At 58.6% G+C, this 11,788-nt stretch overlaps 1 protein-coding gene across 3 annotated transcripts in view; it reads right to left on the minus strand.

Moving 5' to 3' along the window:
- Positions 1 to 4,489: 4,489 nt before the first annotated feature.
- Positions 4,490 to 11,788, minus strand: part of CALY (calcyon neuron specific vesicular protein) — a 9,202-nt gene continuing 1,903 nt past the window's right edge. For all 3 annotated transcript variants that reach the window (XM_059398892.1, XM_059398893.1, XM_059398895.1), the window contains exons 2-6: positions 7,175 to 7,333; positions 6,013 to 6,126; positions 5,404 to 5,517; positions 4,882 to 5,249; positions 4,490 to 4,639 (exon numbers count right to left, since the gene is read on the minus strand). In XM_059398892.1, coding sequence (XP_059254875.1) covers positions 4,905 to 5,249; positions 5,404 to 5,517; positions 6,013 to 6,126; positions 7,175 to 7,309 — 708 coding nt within the window. In that variant the 5' untranslated portion in view covers positions 7,310 to 7,333 and the 3' untranslated portion in view covers positions 4,490 to 4,639; positions 4,882 to 4,904. The remainder of the gene's footprint in view (positions 4,640 to 4,881; positions 5,250 to 5,403; positions 5,518 to 6,012; positions 6,127 to 7,174; positions 7,334 to 11,788) is intronic.

Genomic DNA, 11,788 nt, shown 5'->3' on the forward strand with positions numbered 1-11,788 from the left:
TAATGACCTGAGCCGAAGGCAGCGGCTTAACCCACGGAGCCACCCAGGCGCCCCACAAGTCAGCTTTTAAACGGAGCTTGAAAGGTTGGGGACGCTGGGGGAGGGGTTCAGGACAGACCCCTCAGCCCGGGCTAGGCTGGGGGTCGTTGGGTGCTGAGGGCACTTCAGATCCTGCAGGCCCAAGACACACTCCTGTTCCCCCTTAACGACACAGAAGAAATTAAGTTGGGGTCTTTCCCCAAATAAGGGTGACAAGCAGATCGATCTCATCGGAGTGACCTATCTGCACGGCAAACCTCTGCCCTTCTTATCGCCCTGCGAAGAGCACCCTTTCCTCTCAAGTCCCAGGCCACCCCTTTCTGTGAGGTGACAGATGGACCTCATCTGCACGACTTTGAAGTCCCCACGCCTGCTGATTCCCCGGACCGCACAGACGGATGCCGTTAGGTTTGACTTTGTCCGGCGCCTCTGTCTCACGTCCATGCGATTCTCGCTCAAGCCAGACGGGCCTTTGAGGGGAGGGAATTGTTGCTCCCTGGCCCTGGTTTGAATTTTCAGGTATAAATCATGACATTTGTAAAGTAAAAGATTTTAAGTCAGCAAGACTGCTCCAGGGAATTTGCCCGGAAGGTAAATCTCTGCAGCACAGAGCACAGACGCAAAATTATTCACTGCAGGCGGGGAACGGGCGGGGGACCGTCCTGCCGGGTCAGGAGCCAGGAGAGCGCTCACACTGGCGGCCGGTGATTCTCAGTGCCTGTAAGGGACCGCGTGGCAATAAAAAATGTTCTTGGGGCGCCTGGGTGGCTCAGTGGGTTAAAGCCTCTGCCTTTGGGGGCACCTGGGTTGCTCAGTGGTTAAGCCACTGCCTTCGGCTCAGGTCATGATCTCAGGGTCCTGGGGTCCAGTCCCGCATCGGGCTCTCTGCTCAGCGGGGAGCCTGTTCCCCACCCCCCTCTCCGCCTCTCTGCCTGCTTGTGATCTCTGTCCGTCAAATAAATAAATAAAATCTTGGAGAAAAATAAAATAAAAATAAAAAATGTTCTTGGCCCTTGTCCCCTTGCCCTTGGCAGGGCTCCGAAAACTCGGGATCTCGCGAGAGCCCGGGTGACTTTCATGACTCAGAGCCACGCCCGAGTTGACGCGAATGACACAGGTCTGGGTGGTGTGGAGGCTGCTCCCTCCTGGCCTGGGGGCCGGAGGGTGCGAACAGGGGCGACAGGCTCTGGGGCAAGGAGCTCGGGGCTTCCGAGGTGCGCCTGTGCCCACAGCCGGCGCCTCTCCCTGAGCTGTGTACTTCGTCACAAACGAGTACCCCGCTCAGTGCTTTCCGGAGTTCTCAAAGTCGTAAGACAAGGCGTGATCCCCCCACTCGGTGGTCGAGTGGGACAGGAACGTGGGTGGCCCGAAGACCTGACGCTTGTGACGGAGCTGGAATCAGGCGGGCTCCTGAGACCAAGGCCTCCACTTGTGGGGTCTGTGCTAGTTCTGGGGAGTTGATGTCGGCATAGGACTGAATTGCAGGACACCCAGGCTGTGTCGGAGAATTGATTGTCTTGTGTGGGGGAAATCCTTACAGTGAAAAATGTCAAACGGGACAAATAAAATGGGAAACTGATTTCCCTCAGGGGCGGGAGGGAGCCGCTCCCGTGTCGGAATCCTGTTAATGTTTTACATACTGAATAGTAGGATACAATCAATAAAATGGGGAAGGACCCAGAAACAGTGCAAGCCGCCATAGTGAGTCCGTTCGGTGTCCGCAGGGCAGCACAGACACAGGGACGCGAGGAGCACAGAGGTTTAACTACAGCTTTGCGCTCAAACTGAAGACAGACTCCAGAGCGGCCCCAACGCTAGTCCTGCGCATCTGAGACCCATGCTAGGGCTTACCAGTTTTGAAAAGGATGCCCGTGTTTTCTAACCCTAAGCAAACAAATACACCGAGAACAGGTTTTTCTGTGTTGGAGGGGGGCATTATCAGTAAGGGAGGGGGGAACTAGAATGAACCGGATGTTTTGGGGTTGGGATTAGAGGCGTCACTCCGAAGTCATGGAGATGTGTGCACATGGTTGGCGCACAGTCTACAGGTGTCTGAGCGTGCTGTGTGGACTCGTGGGGACTGATCCGTGCACGCACACACACTCGCACACCCATGTGCGTGTGTCTATGTGCACACCCAGATGCACAGAGAGGAGGGAAACGCAGGTCGTGCGTGTGTGACTGTGAACGTCATGCCTCATGTATCACACAGACCGCGCCGGCCCGATGCACCGAGGGGCCGGAGGAACACCCGCGACCGGCTCCCAGACCGCCGTGGCACCAGTCAAGCCTGGAGCATCTTTGTGCCAGAAAGTTAGGAAGTGCCCAGAGACGGACTGCCCTGAGCCAGCTACGAAACAACGTGAACACAAAAGCAAACACTGACGATGGGTTTAGCCGATCGGAAGATGGGAATCAGTGGGCCGCGCTGACGTACAAAAATGAAAGGGGAGAAGAGAGAGCTTGTCTTTACGTCAGCTAGCTACGAGTAGAAAAAATGCTGAATTCAGACAGTCGCCTCTTGGAAAATGCAGCATGACTGATCCAGACAAGAATCGCTGGGGGATGCTAAACGGGGGTTGGTGAGGACCAAAATACTCACATCGTCTGAGAGTATCTTCCCACAAAACGTGTATTAATTTCCAAAGGGCAAATGGTAAGGTCACGAGGCCCACCAAAGCCACCTTAGCAGAGTGATCTAAGCCAACCGCGGGGCGGACAAGCGGACCTCACGTGGCTCCTGACGCCCCACCCATGTGACACTGAGGGGACACGGCCTCACTCCTGGGGACGCAGCCGCCGGCTGCTCGCGACAACACGCTTCACGCACGCAAGCTGAGGCCAGGCCACAGATGACACGGCCTGCGTGCTTCACGCCGTGAAGGTCACCACACACAGACTGAGCTGCCCCAGGGGAGAAACCACTAAGGACGGTGTGGCCGGCTCTTGGACCGCATCCCAGGCCAGATGGTTCTTTTTTTTTTTCTTTTTTTTGCTATGAAGGACGTTGTTGAGACAGTTGGGAAAATATTACTAAGGAACATGAATTAAATAAGAGTATTGCATCAAAGTTAAGTTCCTGATTTTGACCATTGCACAAAGTGACGTAAGAACACGCCCTCCTTGGGCAATCCACACTGAGCTATTTAAGAGTTGAGAGGCGACTCTCTCCTCAAGGCTCAGAAGCACTTCGGTCAGGTGACAATCACAGAGCCGGTACCTGCTCTGTCATCTTCAGATGACAGTCATGACTGGCAGGTGAGTGGATGGATGGATGGAGGGCTGGCTCGACAGACAGGAGCCCAGTGATGAGGGACACAGTACTCACAGCCCATCCCTGACCTGTCCACCCCCATGCCCCCCACCTGGCCTCCAGTGTGTCCGTGGTTTCTCAGAACACCTTGAACACCCGTCTCGCTTCCTGGTCACTGCCCCCTGTTCCATAGCTGCTCAGACCCCTCACCTCGCCTCCTTGGTCTGGAGGCTGGATGGTCTCACGTTGTCTGAGTGCCGGGCCCTGTGTCCCCCCACAGGACAGCACTAGGGCCAAGAGGGGCCTCCTCCAGGACTCTGACCCAGGTCACCCAACACTAGGTGGCCCCATTGAAAAGGCCGGTCTCTTTCCTGTCTGGTTCTTTTGCTTGAGCTCCCGAGGGTGTCCCCCCTACCCCCATCCCAGCCCTTGGTGCTAGGGCCTGAGCTCACCTCTCACCAGGTGGGGTATCGGGGCCTAGGATCAAAGCCTCAGAGGAGGACAGGTACTGGAGTAGGGGCCATGGTCAGGCCTAGCCGGGCAGGAGCAGACCTGGGCTTCACAGGGCCGAAGCAGAGGGGGAGGGGTGGTGCTGTGGGCTGGGTAAACGGACTCCTGCTAACTCCGACACCCTCCGACCTCCCACCTCCTCTCTAGCTCCAAGGGAGTGGGCGGTGGGGGTGCCCTGGGAGCAGGGAGCCCTCTCATGTCCCAGGAAGGGGGTCACGTCCCCTCTTCAGTGGCCCAGGGCCCTCTGGACCCATGCATTCTCTCATTTCTTCAGTGACTCTCTGCTATGGGCGAGGCGGTTGGGTTGGGGTCAGGAACCGGGCCTGCTTGCTCAGAACAGGGGGATTCAGCCGCTCCTGTCAAATCCCGGGGGGTGGGGGGGTGTGTGTGCAGGCACAGCAGGAGGAGGAGCTCTGCTGCAGGGGTGCTGGGGGAGTCAGGGCTGGAGCTCAGGTCCCAGAGGATTCCCTGAACAGCTTATTTCTTTGCAGCGAGCCCAGCAATGGACCACACAAAGCACAGTCCACGCTGGGTCCTGGCGCCCAGGCTGGCTCCCTGCCCGTCCACGCGGCTCTTCGGGATCCTTCAGGGGTCCCTCTGGGCAGTCGCGGGAGACAGGACGGCAGGAAAGGAAAGAGGGCAGGGAAGAGGCCCGCGGGTCGGAGGATGCTCAGGACAAACACGAGACCCAGGCGGATGTGAATCTTTACTTAGAGAAAAGCAACAGAGCTACAAGCTCGGGCTGGGGGCAGGGGCATCAGCGAGTTCTGGAAGCAGGAGCACGACCACAGCGCGGGAGAGCGTCGGGCGAGGGCGGTCACAGGTGCCGGCGGGGCGCTGCCAAGACAGAGGGGAGGAGGGGCGAGAGCCGCGCTGCGAGGCGGGCAGGTGACCCCCCCACCGCCCACCTGCGTGGTTAGGAGCGCGTGGCTGAGTCCCCCGCCCCTTCGCTTCCAGGTCGCGGGACACCCCCCCACCTCCGCTTCCAGTTCCCCCGGCACCCCCCCCCCCCCCCCCCCCCCCCCCCGCACACACACTACGCCACCCATCAGTCCCCGCCCGGCCCCCAGCACACCTACCCGGGCTGCAGGCGCCGAGGCCATCACTGCGGGGCCGGGGGCGGGGCGCTGCCGGCCGCCTTCCGCGCCGCCTCTTTCTCTCCCCGCGCGGCGACCTTGCTGGGGGGCTCGGTGGCCGGCCCCGCCCCCGCCCCCGCCCCCGTCCCCGCCGCCGCCGCCGCCGCCGCCGCCCCCGCCGCGCCCGCCTGGGTGGGCGCCTTGGGCCCTTCCTTGACGGCGCGGTAGCTCTCCCCCCAGGCCGAGGGCGTCTCGGTGCCGTGCTTGCGGCTCAGCGGGTAGGCCCCGATGGCCGCCAGGATGCTGCGGTGGCGCTCGGGGTCCATCTCGGTGTAGTACATCTCCAGGGTCAGCGGGGTGCAGATCTTGTGCTGCGGGAGGGGGCGGGTCAGGGGCGGCGCCGGAGGGGGTCTTCCCTCGGGGCGGGGGGAGGGCAGGCAGCGGGGACACGGGGCGGGGACACTCCGCCCGGTCAGCCTGGACTGCCCCACTCCCCAAGCGGTCCCGCTGCTCGCCAGGCCTTACCCGAAGCAGGAAGCCGTCGGGGCAGGTGAACTGGTCATACCAGATGGCCTTGTACATGATCAGGACACAGCCCAGCAGCGCCATGGCAAAGGCGATCATCCGCGCCGTGGGCAGCTGCGGGGCGGGCGAAAGGAGAAGGACGCTGTCGCGGGGGTTGTGAAGCCTGGCGAGGGCCAGGGCAGCGTCAGGGGCTCACTGGCCCCTGGGGGCAGGGGCGCTTCTAGCTCCAAGCCCGCGAGGAAAGGAGAGGGAGCAGCTTTCACTGATGGAAAACAAGCGCCTTAGAAATGCTATGCTACAAAGAACAAACACCATCCTTTCGAGAGGACACGTGAACCCCTGGGAAAAACGGGGCCCCCCGCAGGAGCAGGGGCGGCCTAGACTGGCTCTGCACAGCGGGTCTGAAGGCAGCTGCTGCCCTCACCCCCTTTATAGCAGGAGGAAGGCTTCTGACTGGGCTGAGAGCAGGTGAGTGAGCAAGGGGCCCCCGCCAACCTGGCTGGTGTCTGGGCTCCGTGCCTGCAGCTGCTCCACCCTCCCCATCTCCCCTGCCCTGCCTCCCCCTGGAAGTGACCACTGGGCAGCATGGGACGGGGTTGGGGGGGTTACCCTGCGCCCTTCCTCTGGGTGGTTACAGGCCAGCTTCTGGGCCTCCAGGTCAGGGAACTTCTTTGGCTGGTCCGGGGAGGAAAGCTGATATTCCGTCTGCGTCTTGATAACCACCTGCAGAGAGAGGTGATCCAGGAAGACCCTAAAGGGGGAGGACTAGGAGGGGTGCAGGGGGCCGCTGCCCGGCAGTGGTGTGGGTGCTGCCCAGCCGCCAGGACTGTCTAGTGGGCTAGGCTCCCCTGGTTCAAGCCAAGACTAGGGGAAGAGGGATGCTGGATGCCTGCTGGGCCATGGCGGCCTGGGGGCCCACAGATGGAGCCCCTCAATCTGCTGGCTGCCTTCAGTTCTAAGGGTGTCAGCTCTCCCTGCTAGGACTGCCCCGTAGCTGTTCCACAGCTCAGCTCCTTCCTCCAGGAAGTACACCTCCCCCTCTGGCTCCCAGAGTCTCGAGGCCCCTACCACGATGTGGCCCAGGCAAGTGCTGTGTGAGCTCCCAAGGGCAAACAGTGGGCCCACCTGTCTGTCGAGAACAGGGTCCAGCACTAGAGCAGACACCACTGAAGCCTGCCTAGATCCCTGGAGAACTGCCCTCGGCCAATGGGTGGGGCACACCTGTCAACGCCTGAGGTCCCCACCCCGTGGTCCCCAGACGAAAGTTGACTGATGTGGGTACAGATGGCTGCCGCCTGCCCTCCTGCTGGGACAACTCCTGGTGATGGTCACACTCCAGAGCGCAGGTGGGGTGAGGCAGGGCCACTCCAGAGCTGGGCCTGCTTCCTCCAGATTCCTCCAAAAGCTGCGCTCTCTCAGTCACGGCCCAAGGACCCTGCCTCGGGCCGCAGGGAAGGCATCTTCCTTGCGGAGACCCTGCCGGGTGGCACCATGTGTTGGGCACTGTCTGCAAGATGGCATGTGAGTCCTGACGGTCAGCCTGCAGCCAGTCCCCCTCACAGTGCACAGGTGACTCTGGGTGACCAGCTGGAGAGCTGACCAGTTCGCACAGAGAGCCTGTGGCCAACGAGGGTTCTGGCCCAGCCCAGCCCTTCCTCTGCTTGCTCTCCTGTGTGCTGAGGGGAGACCACATCTAAATAACCCGTAGCCCACGGCCCTCTATTCCCAGGACAGGCTTGGAACGGCCCTTCATGCCAGCCGAGGCCCTCACCTGGTCAGGGAAAGGCGGCTGGAGCTGGCTCACATCCAGGGGGCTGATCAGAGGGACGCTGTCCGTGGTCGCCCCGTCCTGGTCCCCGGGGTCTTTGCCCGGCTTGCCCGAGAAGCTGCAACCCAGCTTCACCATGGTGAGCGGTGGTCCTTGTCCTGTCTGGAGGTAGTCACATGTCACTGCCCGCTCACCACCTAGCAGATGTCCACGCGAGCTTGCGAGGCTGGCCCCAGTGGACACTTAAAGGGAGGATGCCCAGAAGAACTTGCATTCTCTCGGTAAGTTTCTGTGTTATCATGCCAGAGCAGGGAGGCCACGCGCAGACAGGCCCTCCTCCGAGGCCAGATTGGGCCTCTGTCCCTTCCTGACTTCTGGTCTCCCCACGGGCCCCAGAGTTGGGCACCGGGTGGTGTCTCTGACCGGTGAATGCCCAGACACTCAACACTGGCGCAGTCCGCCGGCCAGCAGATTCTAGCGCATACCCTGAGAGCAGCTACCTTGCTCAACGACAATGACCCCAGGGAGCCTGGGGGCTCCGTTGGTTCATGGTCCGACTCTGGATTTCAGCTCAGGTCATGATCTCAGGGTCGCAGGATCGAGGCCCACATCTGGTTCCCTGCTTAGTGGGGAACCACCTGCTTGAGATTCTCTCTCTCCCTGTCCCTCCCCCACCTCTCTTTCTCTTAAAGAAGTAAGATCTTTTTAAAAAGTCATTTGATTAATTTCAATAATATCTGGGTGGCTCAGTGGGTTAGGCCACTGCCTTCGGCTCGGGTCGTGATCTCAGGGTCCTGGGATCGAGTCCTGCATTGGGCTCTCTGCTCAGCAGGGAGCCTGCTTCCTCCTCTCTCTCTCTGCCTGCCTCTCTGCCTACTTGTGATCTCTGTCTGTCAAATAAATAAATAAAATCTAAAAAAAAATAATATCTGGAAAAGTATTTGACAAGATTCAACATCCATTTATTATTTTGAAAGTCTATTAGCACTCTAGGGGCGTCCTTAATCTGATTGATAACGGCCAGCCACAAAATTCCCTACGCCAACCCTTACTGCTTGTGAACAGTGAAAGCTTTGTCTTCAAGATGAGGAAGGAGATAAAAAGGCCTTTTATTATCAGTTCTATAAACCATGGTGCTGGAAGTCTGAGCCAGGCTGTAGGGGAGGAGAAGCGGACGGGAAAGGCCTGGAGATCAGGCGATACAGTCACTGCTCACGGACTGGACGTCGTGTGTGTAGAAAATCCACGTGAATCTGTGGACCCATGACCAAGCCTGGAGGGAGAGTCCAGCAGGGTCCGTCCAAGGCTTTTATATTTCTATGTAGCGGTGACAAAAAATTAGAAAATAAGCTTTTGAAAGACTCCATTTAAATGGTATTGGAAATGTCAAATGCTCAGGAGAAGACTTCAGGGCAATGGGGGAATCCCACATGGAAAATCATGGAAGACCTCAGGCAAGACATCATTGACTAAGACGAAGGGAAACCCAACTTCCTTAATAAGTGGGGAACAAAACGGTCATGGATTTTGGGAGGTTCCAAGTTTAAACATGTTCCTTTTCCCCCAAACTGTGTCTGTAGGATGAATAAATGCCAGTGGACAGGGCGCCTGGGTGGCTCAGTGGGTTAAGCCGCTGCCTTGGGCTCAGGTCATGATCTCAGGGTGCTGGGATCGAGTCCCGCATCGGGCTCTCTGCTCAGCAGGGAGCCTGCTTCCCTCTCTCTCTCTCTCTCTGCCTGCCTCTCCATCTACTTGTGATTTCTCTCTGTCAAATAAATAAATAAAATTAAAAAAAAAAAAATGCCAGTGGACAGCCCAGCAGAATTTCTGTGTGTGTGAACTCGCCAAACATCGTAATTTTGGGGACAAGAACACATGTGACATCTTGTGAATGAGCAAGAGGGGACTCATCTGCAGGCGTCCAGCTTACACGGCTGTGCGGTCCTGATGTGGATGCACAAAGCCCCATGTAACACACACATGCATGGACCACGGACTTGTGACAGAGTTGCTGTGCAAAGCAGGGGGCATGGCCGCCTGTGGATAAACTGATGTCCACATGGAAAACAGGGCACCTAAGCCCTGCCTCTCTGCACACACAGAAATCTACTCCAGGTGGGTATGCCTCAGTTGGGAAGGCATCTTGAAAGTAACACAGGAGAATATTTTCCTGGTCTGGGGGAGGGAAGAGTTCCTCAATATGAAAATTAAGTATCAACCATAAAAAGACTACATTAAAATTAAGAACTCCCACTTATCCAAACATAGCCTTCAAAAATGGAAACAGAAAGCAAGAGTGGAGAAGATATTTGGAACATGTCATGGCAAAGGACCTGAGGCTCATCCACCAGAAATGCTCAGGTCCTAACCCCCACTACTTGTGAGTGTAACCTCACTAGGAAACAGGGACCTTGCTGATGAGACCAAGTGAAGATGACGTCATACTGGATTACGGGGCCCTAGCCCATTGACTGGTGTCCTTACAGAAGGGGGAAATTTGGACACACACAGGGAGGTGGTCATGTCCAGAAGGAGGCAGGGGTTGGAGGGAAGCATTCACAAGCGAAGGGATGCCTGGGGTTGCCAGAGCTGGCAGAGGCAGAAAGGATCCTTCCCTGGAGCCTCAAAGGGAACACAGCCCTTCTCAGCCCTTGATTTCCAGCTTCTTGCCTCCAGCGCCTGTCAAAGAAGAAATGTCTGTTGTTTCAAGCCACCCACTTCTGCTCATGCATTACAGCCACCCAAGGAAGCCAGGACAGGCAGATGTCTGTCTAAAGAGTGTGAAGAACGGCTCGAGCTGATAAAGAGAAAGAAAGAGAAACCTAATTGGAAAATGGACAGCGAAGGATTTCAAATGTCCATGGATACTAACAAGCTGCCCCCTCATTCGTCCATGAGGGAGACAAATTAGAACCAGCTTAAGATACACCAAAGCCCATCCAAGTCCAGGAGAGCTCAAGGAGCAAAGGATGCCATGCAGGTGGCGTGGACCCACATAATCCACACGTGTCCAACTGTGACCAGCCCTCACTCCAGGCGGACACCCAGCACGCACGAGCGTGGAGAGCAGCGCTGTTCCCAGAAGTACTCACCACCGCACAACATCCAGAGGAAAGCAAGTAAATGGATGAGGCATTCCTACCCAGTGAAGGGTCACAGCTGTGGGCAGGCACAGCCCCAAAGCCCACCAGATGAGGCCAACAGAAGCCAGGCACAAAGGCAGCTTCAAGAACAAGCCATCTCTAACCATAACCTTTAGGAACCAATCACGGGCAATTAGGGACATGCACTCTGGAGGTCCAGAGGAATTCATTGCTTCTGAGTCTGGAGAGTCTGGGGGGGGGGGGGCTTTGGGGGAGGGAGCAGCTTCGGGGAGAGGTGGGATTTCTAGTCTTCACTTCGATGGTGGATGACTGGGGAGCACTTACCTTCAATCATCAGGCTGCACGTCTTTTTTATGTCCTCTTCTGAATAGTCATTGTATTTCACAACAAAAAGTGTTCCAAATGATTGAAACCAACAACCAAAGGACAGCAGGTTGGTGGCGGAGGCCCAGCTACCCCATACCCTCCAAGTCCAGGATTTGGACCCTGACTTTCGCCTGAACAGAGAAAGTGAGCCCCTTGGCCATGGTGGCCTGGTTGTCCCTCGACTACCTTCCTTGTGAGGACTCAAGGGCAGAGCCCCAGGGGCTGTGCTCCCCTCCCTGGCCACCGCCTGCACCCATCCTGCAAAGACTGCTGTGCCTCTGAAGCCCCAAACACCTCTCCCCCTCCCCCCCAGCACAGGTGCCCACCAGGCCCAGAGGTGACCCAGCCTCTCACAACCCAGACGCCAGGACAAGCAGGGTGGGGCTACAGGACGGGGGAGTTCCCACCCAGAGCAGAGAGATGCCGGGATGGAGAGTGTGCCCAGTGCTGGGCAGGGAGATGAGGGCTGTGGAGGATGGGGGTGGGCGGGGGGGCGGGTAGCAGGAGCCGCACTGTGGGCCCTGCGAGATGCGGCCGGCTGGGCAAGAGGGGCCACCCCCTCGTGGGCTTCCCGCCACGGAGGAATGTCCCCTTGGGGCCCTGAGCTGGGGCCCTCCCTTGGATTTATGCGCCAGGCCCAGGGCTCTTACAGGTCAGCAAAGCGCCCCCAACTCCACTCCCTGGCTGGAGAACTTTCCCTGAGGAGTGTGGGGCTTGGCAGGGGAGCGGCCTGGGGAGGACTCACGGACGCCTCCGCACCTGCCGGACAGGCGGGTGATGGGTTATTCTTCACGCGGACCCCGCGACAAGGTCCCCTCTCTGTGAGGCAGAGATGGACCCGGGGCCATCGGAGTACAAATATGAAGAGGTCGGGCTTTCCAGCGCGAGGAGGAAAAAGGCTCAGAAGCGCCGGCAAGGTGCCACGAGGTAGGGACACGGAGGTAGGGACGGCAGGGAGGGGTGGGGTGGGGGAGCGGCAAGTGGCCAGGGCTGGAGGAGCTCCGCAGGGGCGGGAGGGGTGTGCCACTCCAGTGCGAGGGGGCCGGGGGCCTTCTGGTGTCAGTGCCCCCGCGGCTCACCAGTCCAGCCTGCCATCCGCAGGGGAGAGCGCGGAGGGGCAGAGTGCGTGACCGCCCCCAGCCCCCCT

This window comes from Mustela nigripes, chromosome 4 (assembly GCF_022355385.1).
Source record: "Mustela nigripes isolate SB6536 chromosome 4, MUSNIG.SB6536, whole genome shotgun sequence".
Lineage (NCBI taxonomy): Eukaryota > Metazoa > Chordata > Mammalia > Carnivora > Mustelidae > Mustela > Mustela nigripes.